Here is a 20411-nt window from a genome sequence, read left to right on the forward strand (position 1 = left end):
CCTTTCCCTTCTACAAGGAAAGCTTCTTTACTGAAAACAGAGGAGTAAAAAAGAATGTGAAACATATGTTATATATGAGATAAAATATATAACATATGTTATACATGAGATAAAATATATGCATATGTATGTAATACAATATATGTTACAATAATGCAATATATACATACAATATAATAATACCGTATATCTATATTTGTTCCAGTGTGCTAGTTATCCATATTTCTTTTTCTTTCTTTTTCTTTCTTTTGTCTGTGGGTATCAAAAAGCAAAGAAATGCCAAGAATGTCTCATCCAATTGAGGATGCCCTGGCGTTACATTCAGAGCAACCCCCAGCAAGAGCTGTATTGCCCATAGATCTCCAAGCAGAAAATTGTACACTGTCTGGGACAATGCATCGCATTACAGACCTACACAAGGGCCACATTGCAGTCACGGTGGGAACCATCACTGGAGTCCCCTGGTTTGTTTGTGTGCACAAGAAGCATGCTTATAATATTGCTGTAACATAGCACTTTGCATCTAATTTAAGCAATACTGAGGCTTTTGTTTGTCTTAGAAGTTCTAATGTAAAGACAAAAGACGTAGTCCAGCCTGAAGTTTATGAGACATTACCAGACATTCATGTTCACACATACACGCTCCGTCAGAGGAATTTATGGCCATTACGATGTTCTCTAATGAGTACAAAATGAGACCATTACATCTTCACTTAATTAGTTTGACAGATTTTCATTTAAATATAAAAAGACTTCTAGTCTTTAGAGAACAAAGGGAAGGCTTTGTGTCCCGTGCAGTTTTTGACTCTGCTTTGCTGGAGCAGGAGGTTGGGGGTGACAAGTGAAGGGAGACGAAGCAGTGTGAATAATTCTCATCTTTTGATTTCATGTTGCCATTTCTTTGCTGCTTTTCCAGTTCCCCTGGAGCACCTTGAGGAGAGTGATGTGATATGGTCCTTTGAGCTGCAGCCAGCACAGGCCAAGCGAGAACTTGGGTTTTTCAAAGCATGATGGATGCTTTGAGATTCAGGGGGGTTGGGGACACTAAAAATATTAGAGAGCGGCTGTGAGCCCTGAGTGAACTGTGCTCTCCAAACCTATTAGCTCACTCTGCCTCACTATCTCTCATATCCTCTGGCCCAGCTGTCCCTTGAGAGCATAGAAAACATCATGGTGAAGTTGCTGTGGGCTTACAGCCATCACGGTGATGTGTGTCAGCCTGGACTCCTCTTGAGCCTTCCCAAAAAAGCCTCGTGCTAGCACAGCTAGCCTTCTCCACACATGCCATAAGCTTTGTGGCGTGGAGCAATCTGCTTTGTCTTTATCTGCCTGCCTGGGCATCTCTGAGGCAGGATCGGACAGCGTGCTGGTAAATAAATCTCATTGTCCAAAGGCATGTTAGTGTTACAGTGTCAAACGTGGAGGTACCCACATGCCACAGGAGCAGGAAACATTCAGAGAAAACATGCCATAAAAACTGCTGTTGTCATGTGAAAAAAATGTGGATGCTTCAGCAAAAATCTGATTTTTAGCCTATTTTGGAGGTATATTTTACTTGTAGTTATCATTAGGAAGGGGGCCAACTCGTAGGTGAACAAGTGACAGGCTTTCCTTCCCCCCCTGCCTTTTCTTTCTGTTCAGTGCTGCCATTTCACCCCGGAGGCGTAGTACAGCTCTGAGCACTCAGCAGCAGTCGGTCTCTCCACCTGTTTTTTCTGTTTCCAAAGAAAACCAGCCCTGGACTTAGCAAAGAAAGAGTCTAATCCTTGCATTGTGGACTTGGAGATTTCCCCTTTGTCTCCCGCTTACATGCAGGCATGATAGCATGAAAAGAGGCAGATAGCTGCCCAGACACACCCGGCTTTCTGCTTTTTATGGCGTTTCCTTAACAGGGCAGCTCTGGCAGTCCAAATTCTTCTGGGGAGCAAGGACCCTTTCATTATATGACTCTGCAGTTTTCTGTAGGCTGAGTGAGAAGTTTTGGTCAGCAAAACCTGCTGGCAGAAATGTTCATTCAAGTTTCAGAGACGTGAGGATTGCCCAGCAGTGTGTTTTAAGCTTCCTTGTAAGTGTGGTTACACTCTGTATGCTTTTTCCATAAGGGTCAGGTGAACTTGGTCTGGTAAAGAACACAGCAAGGTCTACACTAGCAGGGGTGTCTCCTGCAAAGGAGGTGTATTTGGGCCAGAGAGGGAAAAACACAGTGCACACATGCAAGTAAATGAACAAGAGCAAGCCTGAAAGAGAGGGCAGGCCATAAGGTAGCTCACAGAGACTGCTGCTCTGGAGACCTCATCTTTGCAATGTGTTGAGGAAGACATTAGCAGAGGAAGCGACTGTCATAAATCCAAGGTATCATTTGAGCTTCATGTAGGCTAAGAGTAAATGGTCCTAGTTCTTACCTGGGGACAAAGCTGTGTGTGGAGTTACCTCATTAAAGAGGTGAGCCTAGCCACAGGGAATTACATAGTTCATGGCATGTTATTTAACAAAAATATAAATTGTCAGCCTAGGTACTGTCTCTTCTTTGTCTGGAAGGGAACCGAATGGATGTGTCCTTGCTCATTGTGCTGTCAGTGTCACATAATGCAGCGTTGGGGATGTGATGACATTGAGTAGAGACGTTTTTCACCTTAATAACATCAACCAGCTGGAACAACGTAACTTTTGCCACTGAAGCCATGCAGTGTGTGACCCCTGCTCTCCAGAGCCCTTGTGAGAGGCGTCCCCTCGGTGTGGTCACCGTGGGCAGTGGCACCTTACAGCATGCTCTCCATTTGCACCGAGCTCCTATCGCCCTAGGAGAGCCCAGGGATATGGTTTACACCATCACATCGAGCCAGATGATGAACAGCAGGTTTTGTGATACCTTGGATGTTATCATGGGACACCTTGAGATAACACTTAGTACCTCCTTTCCCAATTCCCTTACAGCCTTTGTTTCTTCCCGACATAGCAGCTGATTAATCTGAAACAACCTGGGGCTGGGCCTGGCTTCTGAAAAATGTCTTCACAGAATTTGCATAACAGAGAGCATCTAAAACACAAACCATTTTGAAGGTTGATAGTATTTTAGCAACATATGAATGACCCTTTCTGAAAAAGTCAGCGTTCCTTTTAATCTAGTGTTTTGTCTCTGGTGTCACTTAACAAAATGAGCTGCAGAGTACGCAGCACTGGCTCCTTTCAGTAAGGTACCTGGCAAACAGTGTGCCCTGAAGACTAGTTCTTTGAGTCTTATTTCAGTCTTGCATTATTTTTTTTAGGATTTTTTTTTTCCCAATATTGTTGTGCAGTGGCAAGTTCTGTTTCTTGGATACTTGGGGGTTATAGAATAAAAAGAGTTTTTTTGTGTGTTTCTTTTTTTCTTTTTTTTTTTTTTTTCCAGATTTTACTGATAGTGATTTCTCTTTGGAAAGGTTAGCAAGAGCTATACCAGCTTGGTCTGTACCATTTCACACACTTCTGCAACATCTCTTATGTCTCAGGTCCTTTGTCCTAATTTATTCATCCCTTTGTATTCCTTATGCTCTAGTGGTGTCACTTCAGTTGTGATTTTTGTTCTTACATTGTTTGTCATATGCAGTATTTTCTGTGACTCATAAATGAGCACTGGCTTAATTTCTCTCCTGTCTTTAGAGCCTATACGTTGGTTTTGTCATCTCTGCTTGAGGAACACTACACATAACAATTTCCAAGGACGTTTCTGTACTAACTAGCAGGAATTCTTAAAAGTCACCAGTAGGTTCCCCCCAAATACTCACATGCACATCCAGCACATCCAAACCAAACTTGGGTGGTGGTAGATTAGGATTACTGTAGGGTCAGATTACCCACCTCAGACCTGCTATCTACCACACCAGGTTAGTGCCCTTAAACCACATACAGATTTTGTTGCTGTTCATAACATGCCGTCTGTGGGGCCACAAAACACTCGCCTTTGTGTAAGCAGCCTATGTCCTTATCAGAGCTGACAAAGTTTGTTCCTCTGCAGGGGTTACATGCTGGGACCCAGGGCTAAGTGCAGTTACTTTATTTACACATCTAAGTGCCTCTTGGCCGATGCTGGTAAATTTGTGGACCTTCGAGGTTCCCTGGGACATCTAAAAGCAGCTTTCGTGCTGGAAGGTCTTGCACAAATGCATCTTGGCTCAGCCATTATGACATTTCCCATTTCTTCCTTTAACCATTTAGAGCTTGAAACCAGCAGTCCTTTGGCTTTTTACAACTGTCGCATCCTAGGATATGCCTCCCTTATGTCCAACTGAGAGTAGGAAAAATTTTATTCACAGGTCATGCTCTCCCACGCTCTGGAACTAGAGCTGCTCTCTTATCATCACCAAGAAATTTATAGAGAGAACAAAGGCATTTTGCTGCTTCCACATGCTAAAACCTCCAAGGTGCCTGATGTTTCTCCTCAGCTCCTAGCATACCTGAAGTCCCTGTCCCACAACCTTACTGAAGACTACCAGATCAGCTGCTAGTGTCAGGTCAGAGTCGAGCTTTTCACAAACCAAATGCAAACACAGCACTTCTCATATTCAATTCCAAACATTTTTATTCCATGCTGTTTAGCTCTGTTGCCCTTGCCTTTTTTTACATGATCTAACAAAAAGGAGTTTGGGCCTAATGATGGATTAGTGCTAGTGGAGTTTGAACTCATCTTGTTTTTTCAAGTTATTCTTATCAGAGAGGCTGTGCTTCTGGAAGAGGAACAATGGCTGGTCCTTTTTGGAAAGCTGACAAAAGCAGGAAATGATCAGCCAGCCCTTGACAACATCATAACTGAACATTTACTTTGAGCCACAGTGGGAGGGACCCAGACTCATAAATCAACCCATTAAGCCTTCAGACACGCTGTTTTGGAACCTCATAGTTTTTTTGTGTGTTTTTTTTTTTTTTCCTTTTTTTTTTTTTGTTTCTGCAGATAATTGTTTTACAGGAACAAGCTTCTTGATATTGTTAAATACAAGAGCAAGTGGTATTGCTCTAGGTCTGGAGTTGAGGCAGCAAGGGTCCTCCCTCTCTAGAAACAAATACCAGCAACTTCAGCTCTGGACATTTATTGACCATAAATACAAACTGACATGAGATATCAATTTCTCAGGAAGGAAGGATGGTCATGTCTGCGTAGAAGAGGCGGAATTCGCTGAACAGGTTTAAGAACTTATGTTGAAGGAATTAAACCTCTTAGAGCTGAATAAGCAATTTCAGAACAACCAGATGTGTTCAGTGAATGTTGCCTTTCGCCTCGTCCCTTCAACAACATGGAAGCAGATGCTGATATTTCATAAAATGATCTCTTTTTTTAAGAGATCCTAACAGATATTCTGGACTAACCTTTTTCAGACCACGACTATTTTCAGGTTGTGAGCTGGGGCACGGTCTCTTAGATCTCTGGGTGCTGTTGCTTCTGAGTTAGCAGACTTGGAGAGACATGGGGACTGGGACTTTGTCCCATTTTGCTTCCTGGATTACTAGCAAGGTGCATACGAAGACGTCAGGGAATGTCGCCCCTCCTCCCAATCTCGTATTTGGTGCTTTGCAAAGAGCCTTTGTGGGACTGTTCAGGGGCAAAGAAAAACATGAGCCATCAGCACTTAGCATCATTTCAATCTAGGACTAAGACAGCTGGTATTATTTTTCACTGTTTACCCAGCTCTAATCACCTTGGAAGCTTAAGGAAAGAATAATTAACCTACTTTATCTGCTTTTAAAAAGTCAGCAGTATGGCCTTCCCCAATATAAAGCATTAAAATAAAAGCCTGGAGTTGCGGTGTATAAAGTCTGATTACTAGGTGTGCCATTTCAGACTCCTGTTGGATTGCTATAATGATGGGTAGCTGCTTGCTCTTGGGGCAACTTTGTGCAACTTGGTGTTTTGCTTTGTGTAGGCATTGGCTGGGAGCAAAGATGGAGTGGAGTGCAGCTTAGCAATGCAAAGATACGCCACTGGGCCGGTTCTCTCACAGAAAAAGGGACGGAAACGTTGTGACTTGGGTGAAGTGATGTCCATTTAACCTGAAGGAAAATACAAGTCAGCATTCTTCCTTCTGTACTGCATTTTTCATCAAAACAACGTAGGAGCTTAGCGCTCAGAGAAAGCACGAGCCCGTTTGGTCTGTGTGAGGCTGTGTGAAACTGCTGAAGGAGAAAGATAAATGGTGGCTCCTCACGAAAAAGCAAGACCTGTAGAAGTTCCCATTGCTCACAGACAAGTGCCATGACTAAAAAGGAATCTACTGCTCAGAGAAGCACTTGCTTAGTCCATAAACAAGCTTGTGATGGTAAGTGGGCCCTAGAGTTGCAGAGGAACCTGCAGGCTGGCCAGCCTGCAAACTGACAGCCTCTTTCTCTTATCAGTCTGGTATAAACCTGCAGAGCTGAAGGGACAGTGGTCTCTGTGTCCTCCGCTCTCTGCCCCTGTGCTTGGAGGGCTGGCTGGTAGGAGGGCAGTAGGGTAGGAACCAGATCATCACCACTGAGCAGAAATGAGTTTTCTCCTTTTTTCACAGTTGTTAGGGGGAGATGAGCTCAAGTGTTAGGGGCCAGGATGCCTGGATTTCCTTTCTGGCTGTGCCACGTAACCACTGTGAGACGAGAGGCAAGATGTTTACTTTTGTGTATTTGCATTTCTCCGTCTGTGCAGAGTGTGCGGCTGGCCTTCCTACAGGTGAGGGGTGTTATGAGGCTTAATTACCATGTGCAAAGCACTTCGCAAAATACATTGCACTGCTGAAGGTATGAAACGTCAATTAAAAGGAAAAAATGAAGCCTTTCTCTCTAATTTTCAGAGGAATGTCTTTGTACTTTGACCTGGTTGTTGTAACCGCAACCCAGAAGATTTTCCTGCTAAGTAGGTGGCGAGAAGAAATACTTCTTGGCAAGAGAAAAATATTGCCTTCCTCAGCCTCGGTCACCCAGGAATGAGTATTTTGAGGCTAAAACAGGATCAAATGCTCCACTCTTCTCCTTCCCAGCCAGGCTGTGGGAGCCCCCAGCTCCATTCAGCCCTGCACACCCAGGAGCAGGAGGACACAGGTTATAAGGGAGGGTGCCTTGTATAGCAGGACCTTGCTGTTGGTGGTGAGATTCAGCATTCAAACGCGGTGTAGCTGGCAGGATGCTGTCACTTCCTTACCTCTCTGCTTCACGAGAGGTAAGGAATACACTGTAGGGTTGGCCTGCTGCTCAACCACGAAGCATTTCTGCCATGGAGGAGATCCCAGGGAACCACAGCTTTGTACCGTCCTTTATATATCTCTCTGTTTGTTTGAAGTTGAAGATAAATCATAAGGCACAGGGCCAGAAGCCATTTTACAGCTCATGGTATGGGAATGGGTGTGTGTGGGCGTGCGCGCGTGCATTGCTTCACAGGAAGCCCAAAGAAAGCCCTGGTTGTTTTGTGTGCTTCTGTAAGGAGACAAGAGAAGGGAAAGAAACGCTGAGGAACAAGGAGTTTGGTTTTGCTCTGCAATGATGTCCAAATCTTTTATATTTTTTGTATGCTGCATGCTTTACGTGCAGAAGTGCAGCTGGTCACTTAAAGCAGGCTGCAGGTAAGACTTTGGTGGAAGTAGGGAATTAAGAGCCTCTTCTACATGTGTTTAGGGAGACATTAATTGCTGGACTGCCCCTGAGAGTGCTGAACAGCCTGAGAGGCTGATGGATCTGTAACACCAAGCTGGGACATCTCATGAAAACAGGTTTTCCTGTAACGTGTTCCTCCCAGCCTCTCCAAATGGTGTTCCTGTTTCTTTACATCCCTTGTGTGCACATACTGCATACGGCACATCCAGCCCACAATGCATGTGGGCCACCAGGAAGCCACTGGCAATTCTTTCCAAGGGCTTTTGCCTTATTGACATGGACGTGATGAGAGGAAAAACAAAGGGATAGACTGGGGAAAGCAGAATAGGCACAATGGAAGAAGGGGCTGCAAAGCTACCGCCGCGTATATCTCAGCACATTTTCCATTGCTAAGGCCTCTTCTCCTCCTTCTGCAGGTTTACATGGGCACCCCCTCCCCTCATGACTGCAGTGGGACTAATCAGACAATAAGGATTACCCATGTGAGTAAAGCTTGCAGGCCTAAACTGCTCAATGCTGCCCATACTCAGGTTTGTTCTTCCCAGCCTTGACATAGCCACCTCCATTCCCTGGAGATGGGCAGAGGAGTATTTTTCAGGGCCCTGAGCTTTTCAGCAGCAGTCACAAGGTTAATGGGAGCTGTCTTCTGACCTTCTGACCCACAACATGCTCTGGGGTGAAAGGTGCTTTGTTCCTTGTCCCAGTTTTGTCTGAGCCTCTGACAAACGGACATTCTGAGGAGCTAACGTGCTGTTCAAATCACGGAGAGAAAGGCCCAGCAACGTCAGCTTTATTTGGCATTAATGACTGACCCTGAATTTCTGCTTTAGCAGATGGTAGGTTGGATCAGCTCCTTTGCAGTGTCCTATATCTTTTTTTTTTCCAAAAGCCTCGTGGTCATCTTCATAACCCAATCCCTATCCAGTGGATGCTTGATCGGTTCTAGTCCTGCAATGCTTTGTTGAAAACAGGTAGCTCAAATGAGGGAACTGAGATGACACTTTTTAAAAAACAAACAAGCAATCCCCTTTGTGTGAGCTGGAGGCAGTGAAGTGCTGGATACTGCATTGGCCTTGGAATCATGACACCGGCTTGTAATTATTGCTGGTTGTTACCTGCATTATTGTACTTCCAAGGAGCCCTGCTGTGGGTTAGGAACCCAGGGTGCTTACTGCCATAAAAGCAGAGCAAAAGGCAGAGTCAGGCCTTGAGGCAGCAGAAGTCTCCAGGTATGCCCTGTGGTATCAGGCGGGCCTCATCAGCCCAAAGGGCATTACGGCCATCCTTGTGGCCCTGCAGCCTCCAGGGCTGATTGAGTAGATCATGTTTATTTGCTCTACAAGTGTCTTGCCCGTGAAGTTAGAGCACACAGTTACTTGGCCCAAATACATTCATTTTAGTAGTGACTTTTAGTGTGGAGTATTTGAGTTTGGATTTGAGAAGTGCTGTGTGGCAGAGCAGCAGTACTGACCCGAGAGATGCTCTGAAAGAGGCCATTGCAGTCGTGACTGTTGCAGAGATTTGTCTTGTGCAATAGAAGGGCTGTACCAAATGTTTTCCATCCTCTGTGAGATTCTGCCTGTTTCTCTACTGTAACAAGAAGCAAATGAGATGGTCACGTTTTTATGACAATCACACTTTCCATGTAATTTCCAAAGATTTACAAAGAATTCACAAATAAATAAAGAGATGCCATTTTAATAATCTCATCAAGGAGGAATGCAGCTCTTTGTGAAGATACGATATCACTTGTGCCTATTGGGTATGTGAGGTTCGATCTCAAAGCAACACTCAGCAGAAAGTCATGAGCTTTCCTGTGTGTTTATGCACTGAGCTGTGTTCTCTTAATCCCATCTGCATCAACAGGTTGGTGGTATGAAGAACGCATTTGCTTTTGAGAAAAAAGTAATTTCTTCCGAGATTGTTTTTTCATCAGCAGGACATCAGCTAGCTCTAGCTGTTACTAATAACACTTCTGAAAATGGAAATTTTCTGAGAAGTGTTGTTAGGTGACAAACACCAGTAGCTACGGTTCTGCAATGGCCAGATGTGGCATAAGGATCCTTGCAGCTTTCCTCTGCTATATACTGGTTATGTGCTTAGGATCAGACATGTGAGACCCCATTCTATTCCCAGCTCTGCCATGCATCTCCTGGACGGCACTGGGTGTGTGCTTTGCCTTTTCCTAAAGAAAAGACCAGGGCAAGAGATAAGCGTTATTTTTTCATCATTAAAGTGTATGTAAGAGGATCTCACTTTAATTTCAGAGTCATTAAAATATCTTCTGTCAGGAAACTTAACAGGCAGACATCTTTCATCTAACTTGCCCTTGTGTGTGTGTGCTTATGAGATTTTGTAACAAACTGCTTTTTTTAAGAATGAATAAGGGTTCAACGTTACCATAAGCTGCCCAGGAATTCTGAAGGATCTTATCTTTTTAATGAAAACAGCTCCACTGTAAACCTTCTGTGAGCCCCGAGTTCATGCTGTCACATTTCAGGTTCCTTACACACATTTGCTCTCAGGGGCTAGTGTTCAAAGACAGATTCGCCAAGAAAAAAAAAAAGCTTGATGAACAGACTTGTTTTTCAGTGCACTGCCACTCTGGCTTCCCCTCAGGGAGATGAAGAGCGCGGTACAATAGCTGTTGTGGTTGCTTGCTGGCTGAACAAAGCAAACGTAGCTCGTGCTGGAAGGAGGTGGTACATCAAAAAAAAAAAAAAAAGAAAGACATAATTACTTGACTGCTAGCCTTTGTGTCTAAGGCTAAGCCAAACAGGGTTCCTGATGTCCTGTCCTAGGACATCTAAGAGCCATACATACTTACCACCTACCTGTATCACCTGGCATGTTGGTAGGACCAAAGCATTAGGTGATGTCTGTTCCCTGAAACCAGGGCCCGGATTTGTTCCTGAGGTCAAGGGACCAGCTTGCCTCTTTGCCAGATTGGAAGCACAACCTTTCCAACCAGTTTGTCAGGTCAATTATTTAGCAACCTGCTTTGTTTATGCTATAAAACTTGGCTCCTGCATTGAATGTGGATTGCCGGAGGGCACAGGAACAACAGGGTGAGTTGCTTTAAATCCTGTGCATAAACTGCATTAGGCCTTAGAGATGTGAAGAGAAGGCTCCTCTCCAGCTGATAGATGTATTCTCAGTCACATTCCTGTGACCCTGGTGCAGGAAACAGGCAGAGCAAATGGGGCAGAATCCAGCCCATGCGTTTTGTTACAATAGCGAGAGGTCCAGAGCAGAAACCAAAACACATTCTGCACTGCTGGAGATTAAAGGCAGGCGGACAAACAACAGGGACTTTAACTCCCCACAGATCTTCCATCTAACATTGTCTTTAAACCCATTAGGGTTTCTCCAACAGAAATGAGGGTGAATTAGAACGAGATTTTTCTTGAAACCCAAGCTAAAGATTTTTCTTGAAACCCAAGCAAGTCCCCATAAGTTCAGCGTGAGCTGCTCCAAGCGTGGAGGTCATGAGGGTTTCCTTACTCACAAGCACTGGCATAGTTAAAGGTAAGCCAGAAATGCATGATCTACACTTCAGTCTGGCTCTGACCTGTCCCAGAGTCTGGAAATTGCTCCACTCATAGTTTCACCACCTTTGGTGCTTACTGGGGATTTCTGTTGGGCACGTTGCCTGCAATCAGGAGTTTCTAACGCAGCGCAAAGTGCCGGCAGATCACTGCAGGCATGCCGTCTGCTTGCAGTGCTGCCATGAGGGTGAGCAGCAGACCCAGCTGCAAGGCTTACTGAAATCACTGGTTCCCCAGTGGCTCAGTCCTGTGTGCCGCCAAACATTCTGTTTTGATCCAGCTTTTAAGATCAGGATCAGCTTTGAGAATGTGAGTAGATCCACTGAAGTGATCTGGATTACTCGCGGGGGGACAGGACACACAGCCCTGCAGGATCAAGCCCTTGGCTAGAGAGGCCACGTCCTGGAGGAAGGGGGAGAGAGAGGTGACAGCCAGCACTCCTGTCACAGCATAGCACCCTGGAATTTAGGGCAAAAGCACACTGGACGTTTTTGTTTAATGCCAATCCGCCTGAAGTCCTCAAACTGTTCAAACTGAGATTAACAAAGGAGGCTAAAACCTCTAACAGCAGCTTCTCTCATTTGCTGACAGCAGCGTCAGGCACAAAATCAAATTCTTTCTATGTGTCAGGTAAGTCAAAGACTGTGGAGTCCCCCAGAAGGGAATTCTTGAGGATTTATGTTCCATCAGCGAGACGAGCGATAATTAAAGACTGAACATTTCTTCTAGGCTGGGAAACAAGAAAGAACCTTCTTAATTCCTTAAATTCCTCATACCAGCCTGTAAAATATATTCCATTCATGCCTGTGTCTTGCTGCTTGTTCTCTCTGTGTCTCTTTCTTTAGTATTCAGCCACCTGTTTGTAACCAGTGTCCTGCAGGTTCTCAGGGTGCCTTTCTCCTCCTCCCTCTCTGCCCTTGGTCTTGTTGCTTTGACACTGAGGCCTTGTTGTCTGCGAGAGACAGTGCATTGCAGCCCCCTGGCTTGCCGGGCTCCCATAACTTCATTCTTGGAAAGTTTCTGAGTTTCCCGGGTGATAAAACATGTGCAACATTTGCTCTGACCGGAATCATTTCTGAAGGCATTCAGCCTTGTTTTGTCGTGAAGGTTGCTCAGGGTGGGTGGTGGGGCATGAGAATTCCCCCGATGGCAAGTCCTGAGAAGTGTCGGGAAGTCGCTGCCCGCACCTTGCACACCGCAGGGTCAGCTTGAGGAGTTTTTTAGCATGTGCTGAAAAATGTATCAGATGCACTGTGGGGTGAGAGACACCAGCAGGACAAATGAGCCCATGATGGGATTGGTTGTTGCTGCCTTCCCTCGGTTCTCACCAACAGGGAAAAAAAATGGAAAAGAGGGTAAAAACCCAAGCCCCAGCTCTGTACATACAGCAGCTATCAAAGTGACACAAATCCCTACAATTACATCTTGGGATATCTTTGCTACATGTGTAAAAACCTCCAGTTATTCACTGGAGACCAAACTAATGAATCAAGCAGGACACTATTTAACTGTTTTAAAAAAAAAAAAAAAGGCAACAGAAGCAAAAAAGCCACTGGTAAATAACTCTGGAATGTTGTGAGTTGACTGCGTGGGATTTTTTTCTTCCACCCTGCATTATTTATCCCCTTAAAATAAATACCACATGCACGATGGGTGGCTCAGGGCTTTACAGAGCCTTACAGAGAGCGTTTACTAACAGTTCGCAAGCAATTACTTTGGAGTCTGATTCTGTTCTCATTTATTCTGGAGTGAATGGGAAATAACTGTATGCACGGCATGTGTATTTCCCCTAACTCAGTATGCACCAGGGAATAATAAGACCGTGAATGTCTGGCCTTTGGAAAGGTCTTGATCTGGACTTTGGAGATCCAGGCCACTCCAAATACTCTCCTGTCATTTTTTGTAGTTTTTGTTGCATTTCTTGTGCTGAAAGGTCTCCTAGCATCAAAGCCAAAATATTTCCAATCTTAGTAACTTGCTGTCCTACTACCTTTTGAAGGGAGGATTTCAGGACAGCTATATCACACGTTCACCACAGTTTACCTGCCTGAGAGAAGAGGTAGGACATCATCAGAGGTGTTGTCAACTCAAAATAAAACATTTCTTTTTAGATGGAAACTTCATTTCATCCTAGAAACACGTGAAAACTTTGGACCAGGATCGTTTAGCAGCCAGGCTCCTGTTGTACACGTTGACTTTGCCTTTCATCTCTGCCATCAGGAAACAGGAAGGCTCGTAGCTAACATTACGCCAAATTAACAGACGGGGTTTTAATGCAGCATCAGTTATGTATGAATACTTGCAGAAGGAATCACAGTCTCGCTTTGAGCGAAGCTTTTGGGCATGCACTTCAGAATTAGCATGAGGACAAGTGCCTTCTTGAGTTGTCTTGGAAGCAATGAATGCCACGTTGCCTTTATTTTCCCCCAAACTAGCTGTAAAAATAAGGAAAAATGTCTGTGACAGGTAACTCAGAAACTTACCAGGTGTGAACTTTGTGACAAAGGCAGTAAGCAGGCTGAAGAAAGCTGCTAAAGAAAGATTAGCAGCAATTGCATGCTGTGATGCCCTATGAACTTGTCGGGAATTTCTTTGATGTGATATTGTGAGGCTTCACGTTTTATTGCTAAACCTCTCCAAGAGGAGAAGGAGCTTGTGCAGATCTGTCACTACCACTGCTCTAAGCAAAATGCATCACCCAGGTAGACACTTCTGGAGGAGAAAGATTTATGTGGGGTCTAATGACCAAAGAAAACTCTGGTTTTGATCTTTGGAAGTAACAAGATCTTGCCCCTGAGATGCCCTCCTCTCACAAACCATTTTGCCTCCACAGGATCAGGGTTTTGCTGTGACACAGAAGGAAGAAAACAGGCTGTGTGATGGGAACTTCAGTGCCCTCAGCAAACATCTGATTATCTGTTGGAAGGAAAAATATGTTTTTCCATCTGGTTATGGGTTGTGAGGCTGCCGAACGCAATTTGCTGAGCAGAGTTGTGTACAAGACAGTAGGGTCACAGTCTTGTTCAGCCTCTCATCAGACAGGCACCTCAGCCTCCTGCGTTCAGGAAAGCACGTAAGCCTCTCTGTCACCCTGAGCCCATGTGTGTGTCTTGTTATTGTGGACTTCAGTCCGTGCTGCAAATGAAGCACACGTACAGAGCACAGACACGTGCTTAACAGCCAGCACTGGCTTCAAGCACCCTCTTGAATTAGGATTCAGAAGTAGAAGCTGATAGCTCTTTCCATTTTCAGGCTGATAGGGTGCAGGAGAAGGTTGGCAAGAAAGATCGTGCTCCTGTTCTGCATCACGGGTAGGAACGGGTCTGACCTGCAAAAGGATCCTAAGTGCTGGCACAAGAGTGAACTACTTTGCCTGTGGGATAACTGAGTGAAAAGTTGTGTTGGAAGTAGGGCATCATATCAAAAAGCCAAGAAATGCTGATTTCTTTAGAAATACAGAGACTGTCAACTATGACAGGTTGCATAATTCGAGTTTCCCTCTAAGTTCTCTGGTTATCAAGCCACCAAGTCAGTATCTTTGGTGAAATCCTCTGAGATGAGCTGTTCCCGTAGACATGAAAGGCTGGTGATCAAGATGAAAGGCATTTCCGAGGGACTTGTGCCCCGCTGGAAGGCACTGGTAACCCAAGATGTGTTTATCGCAGCTGGCTCTCAGTCTGTACTGAGAATGCTTTTGCTTTAGGATTAATAGTAAGGGGATGGCTGGTAGTGTTTTAATTACTGCAGCTTCATTTCACAGCTGGCCACAGTTTCTGTACATCTTGTGTCTTCTGCGTGCTCACATAACTCGAACACTGTCAGTATTTATAACAATCCATGCTTTATCCATAAAACAATAAAAAAGTCTCAGCTGGGTGAAAAATACTGGTAGAGGTGCTCGCTGAGTAGGATGCACTCTTAAAAGAGATGTCACAGCATGTGTGCTAGATCATGGACTCTTCCTTACCATAAAAAGCATTGAATCAGAGCTTGCTCATGTTTTCGGTACGCAGAATAATTCAGGTTAAGAAGCCAAGCACAACTTTTATGTTGCAGTGAACTCTAGTTTACGTTGCCTTCAAATATTGTGCTGCCTTCCCAGCTGCTGGAGTGCTTCTGCTTCACTCGTGGTTAGCTGGCTTTCTTTAATTCCTTGGAGTTGCACAATGCATTTCCTAGTCACATTGTGTGTGCCAAGAACCACGCTTTATTTTCAACATCACGGTTACCTTTGCGACTGCGTCTTAGGATTTCTCTTTATAATAGAAGTGATGGCTTGGTGAACGTTGAAGAGCAGCATGTGCTGAGAAATGCCCAGTACTGGCACCACCGCTTACCTGAACTGAACCCGTGGCAGAGGCAAATCCTGCTTCTTCTCCCATGTTTTATGGGAGCTGGCAAATTGGAGCCAAGAACCAGAGCACATTACATTCCCCTTCCTGTGCAGTGAACTGTCTTGTTGGGCACTATTAGCAAGGCCATGGTTAGTGTCCCCAGTGATCTTTAATCCAGATGCTTTCAGCATTAGCAGCTTCAGAGATGTGTACGATGAAGAGAAGGGACCATACCTGGGTAACTTGACAGAGCAACTGGCTACCTGGCAGGCAAGGGACCAATGTAATTAAAAACATTCCTGTCTGCAGCACCAGGCTTCTGAATGTGTCCTGGCTGGCTGTAATTAGGGGTGTCGAGCAGATGTATTGTTTCTGGAGTGGGATTATTGGTACCTTGGTTATGGGTACCTTCCTTGCTTCTGGTCCTCCTGTTTTATGATGGCCTGTGCTTTGTGATGTCCCAAGGAGTTGACTATCAGCAGTGATCAGGAGAGCAGGAAGCTGTGTGGGCAGGTTGGAGATCAAAGGAGCGCGCTGCCCTGCTGCTTGTATGCTCTTTAAAGAAAGCATTTTGGATTTCAGCACATCATTACTTAGGCTCAGAGTGGACTGATCTGTTACTAATGCAGTGAGCAGATACAGTGCCCTTGCATGGGGAGAGGAAAATAGCCATGAATTAGCAAATACACAGTGTAGCAGGACAGCGGGAGGGCAGGGCAGAGCTCGCTTGGGGAAATTAGCACACTTGTCCCACAGCAAGGTCCCCCGAGCAAGCACAGAGGATTACTTTAAACTGCTGGATTACTGCGAGCTCCGGCGCCGAGACTGCAATGTGCTTGCACTTTCGTTTTGCTCAGCCCTGTTGCCCAGCCCAGCCCAGCCCTACAGGCCAAGCTTTCAGTAAAAAAGGGATCCTTATCTCCTTTCCTTTTCCAAAATTCCTGAAAGCCTGAGCAGGGCTCCTTGAAGTCAATGGGTTCTGCAGACCGCTTTGCATTTTTGAAACTCAGGTCGTGAATTTAGGCACCTGCCTTTCGAAGGTCTTTATACATTTTGCAGTGCTTCTACTTGCCTATCTATAGGACCTGTATGTCCAACAATTTGTACTTGCTTCAGATTCTGGAACAGGGGGAATGGCTGAAAACTCCCATCTTACAGGAAAATCTCATTTGATTAAATGCAGATGGGTACATGATGGCCCTAACTGAGCCAGTGACCTTCAGAATTTAATAAGGAATGAAATCATTTTCGTAAACATTTTATGGTTTCCCTGGTGAGAAAATTAATGATTTAATTTGATAGGATGGTACCAAATATGCACAGAAAGATTATCATGTGTGATGCCATAAGGTGACCTTTCCTCATAAGGATTCCCTTTCTTCCTTTCTCTTTCTCCTCTGTGGTTTCTCTTTTCCCATACTAGTTTCAACATCCTGCTCCTTGCCTTTTCAATCTCTTTCTCTTCCCCTCTGGTGTAGATGAGAAGCAGCATCAGAAAAGGAGAACAGGGACCAGAGTTACAACAGCTTTCCCCCAGTTGTCAGCACCACACTATCGCTCCGTGCAGGGAGGGAAGGGGCTTTCCCAGGACTGCTTCTCATCACTGGAGGAGAAGAGGCAATATTGGAGGAAGCAGTATGGGAGCCAGGAACGACCAGGCTCTTACCCAACTCCAACTCCTTTAGTTCCCAACGTAAGGGCTGGGTTGGGAGCACTTGTAGGTGTGGTTGTGAAACTGGCAGTAAAATCTGTTTCCAATCTCTCTTTGTGAATATCAAGAGATCACACAGGTTGGCTGATCAAAACCAGAAAAGGTGTGAGAACTGCTGTCTTGCCCCGTTTGTTTTTATTATAATTTCCAGAGGAGCCGCGACTCTGCCGTGAAACTGAAATAGCAGCTTTTAAAATTAGGTATTAATTAGAACATTTCAGGCCGAGAAGGAATTGTCAGTGCGGGGCTGGGACAAATCATCATTCCTCTGTGCAAGTCTGCGAGGCTGCACTGATCTGCTGGAGCACCTGCCAGCTCGGGATCCCTAAGACACGGGGGCCTCCCGTTAGCTTCATAACGGTGGCGGTGCTTTTGTAAGGGGGAACAAACAAGTCAGCTGCTCACTCTTACATGCCTCCTGCTTTTCCTTCCCTGTTTTAGTCACCTTGCTCTCTTTTACTCTCGTCTCACCAGCTCAGTGCCTGCAGCAATGGCAATTAGCGCAGTGTGAGCATACAAGCTCTGGCTGTCTGACTCCTGGCCACTGGAGCTCTGTCATTAGCGGCTGCCTGTTAAAAGGGTGAGCAAGGCTGGCTCCCTCTCCTTCCTGCCCCTGGCCTGCCTTCCCATGCGCAGCCTCACCTTCCCCGTCACAACCTGCAGCGCTGATGGTGAAGGCGCTTCGTTCACCCTCCTCGCTGACGGCAGCCTCATGATGCAGTCAAATCTGCACGCGCTTAAGAAGATCCTGGCCTTCTGGACTGCGTCGCGACGGTGCGTACCCCAGCGCTGCGGGTGTAGTGAGCTTGGGTTTTGGTGATTTTTACAGTTTATTTGGAGTTTTGCGCCCCACGTGGGCACACCAGTTCTTTTGCAGAGCGCTCCCCGGCAGGCCTTGTGTTGTGGCTTCCTCATCTTGCTCCCTTTGGTGCCCGTTGCGGGTATTTCTCTTCTACTTCTGTCTCTCTGCCTTGTTTTGTAAGGGACTGGACGCTCAGAGACGTGGTGAGCTGGGACATTGAATTTTGCAGTCGCCTCTCATCCAGGTTTATGTTATTTTCTTCTTCTTTTAAGCATGAAGCTGTATAGGTGAGCACAGGCTTAAATCTGTTGGGCTGAGGCAACCAGCAGTGCATAGGAAATGGCATTTTTCTGTGAAGCAGTTCCAGTCTACCCCAGTCCACCAGCAGCAACGTGTGAATGGTCCTGCCGATGTGCCAGTTTGCTTTCTTCATTTACCTTGTGCACGGTCCTGCAAAGGCTTCTCAGTCTCCATATTGTGGTGGTGTGCTTCTGCTGTCAAATACCTCATCACGGATGGTGAGACAGCACCCCGGCACATTGGGAGGTGATTGCAGGTGATCACTCAGACAAGTCCTGTGTTCACTCGTTTTGAGTGTTTGACCAGCAGCCACGTGAAGTGCGCAGTATTTGCTGCCGTGCTGTTGGTGTGTTTGTTCAGGGGGCATGTGGCTCAGTCGCTTGCTGAGGCACGAGAAGCAGCAGGGAGATCTGGTTTTGAGACCCAGCACAGCCGGGTCTTCTTTACAGTCTTTCTTCTAGAAGATGATCTGCTTGGTCTTCCCAGAGATGCAGAAGTAGCCACGGTGGTGCTACGTGTTTCCACCCAACAGCAGTCAGTACCCAATGATGCCAGGTGTGGAGCAGCCTTGCTTTATAGCAATGCCATAGCTTATAATTCAGTCTTGACCTTATAAAATGACGCTACTTTTCTTGGGGTCCAAGTATTTGGGAATTGACATACAACTGGCTGAGCTCTCAGATGAACATAATATCCATGACAATCCCAAGGAAAACATCACGAATTGCAGCTTAGACATACATAAAGCCAGGCATTTTTATTTAGATGTCTAAGATTTTCGGTGTTCTACTTGACTCCAGATTGAGTCATTCTCCCCCACTTAGAGATTTGAGTGCTTCATTTTTGTTATTTACCTTATGTGTTAAGTGCGAGTTCCTCTGCCTGGCCCGTTCCAACGCAAACAAGCCACAATTTCTGTTAGCGATGGAAGCTAACGAGCTTAATTGCCTGACAGCACAGCGTGCCTGACATCACGGCATCGCAGCATTGGCGCTGTGATGCTGAGCTGCTCCTGGGGCAACCGTAGCAGAGGGCTTTGCCTCTGTCAGAATACGGGGCTGAATAACAGCCATGGGAAATGGCAGGGGAGGTTCTGAACCTGTCACTGCAAAAGGGCTGAGCAAATCAGTCAGCACAAAGCGGCAAGACCTGTCAATGCTCCTGAGAGATTGATGCTAAAAGAAACTGTTGCCTTCCACTGAACTGAGCCTCGGCCTTTTTTTACAGGGTGTTAGCCACATCTTTGCTTTTCTTTGGCAATTTGGAGCACCTGCAAGGTGCTCAGAGCTTGGGGCCAGCTCTTACAAAGGATGCCTAGGAAGAAGAGAAGGAAATTGTTTGCAGCCAGACTTTGCTGCACCACCTGGGACAGCACCCGTGTGAAGAAAGCATCCAAACCAGGCTTCACAAAGTAATGTTGACCTAACTAGGAGCAAGAACAAGCCTTTATAATACATGTTGCAGGAGTAGAGTCTGGAGATGTAGCTGAACAAACGTTTCTCTCCATAATTTCAGCAACAGTGAAATCCATGATGTTCAGGTGTGTAAACCACAGGGAGATTCATACGTGGCACTGCATTCATAAGTGCCAGGGGAAGGCTTCTGAGACCTGTTAACTTGCAGATACTGACATGGTTCTTACAGGAGAAGCAAAACTGTATTCAGTTGTATAAGGGAATGTAGAGACTTAAAATTTAGGTCTGGAGGTTTTGAAAGTTAAAAAAATAGAGGTTAATTTAAGTGTGCCTTTACATGTGTGATAAGTGTAGTTCTCATCTTAGGAAGTAATTGGCGAGATGTCTCATAGAGGACTAATAACAGGGTGGGGAAGACAGAGTCATCGTTCTGTGGAATACTCTGTGTCCTCGGAGCGTGTACAAACAGTAACTAGCAGCAGTGCATGACACGGACATTCCCAAAGGCTTGTTCCTGTTCATTACAAACAGGCAACCCGCAGGATTCCTATTCATGGGAGAGAGTTCAAAGAGCTCAGCCTATTCTGAGACAGAGCAAGAAGACTTTCCTAAGGGAGCTCGTAGGATAACAAAAAAATAATTTCATGAGCATCTTGGAAATGTCTCAGACTGGGTTCATTGCTGGAGAGCAGACCAGGGTAATGCGATTCT

General features: G+C 45.5%; 1 protein-coding gene across 4 annotated transcripts in view; it reads left to right on the plus strand.

Annotated features, from left to right (window-relative positions):
* SHROOM3 (shroom family member 3) overlaps positions 1-20411 on the plus strand; it is a 143456-nt gene that overhangs the window by 66346 nt on the left and 56699 nt on the right. The window contains exon 2 of one of the 4 annotated variants that reach the window (XM_072038011.1): positions 8007-8072. The exons of 2 other annotated variants lie outside the window; for them this stretch is intronic. In XM_072038011.1, coding sequence (XP_071894112.1) covers positions 8071-8072 — 2 coding nt within the window. In that variant the 5' untranslated portion in view covers positions 8007-8070. Of the gene's footprint in view, positions 1-8006; positions 8073-17796; positions 17958-20411 lie in introns of those variants that run through there. One more of the 4 variants, XM_072038009.1, reaches the window with a different exon arrangement.

This window comes from Anas platyrhynchos, chromosome 4, assembly GCF_047663525.1.
Source record: "Anas platyrhynchos isolate ZD024472 breed Pekin duck chromosome 4, IASCAAS_PekinDuck_T2T, whole genome shotgun sequence".
Classification (NCBI taxonomy): Eukaryota; Metazoa; Chordata; class Aves; order Anseriformes; family Anatidae; genus Anas; species Anas platyrhynchos.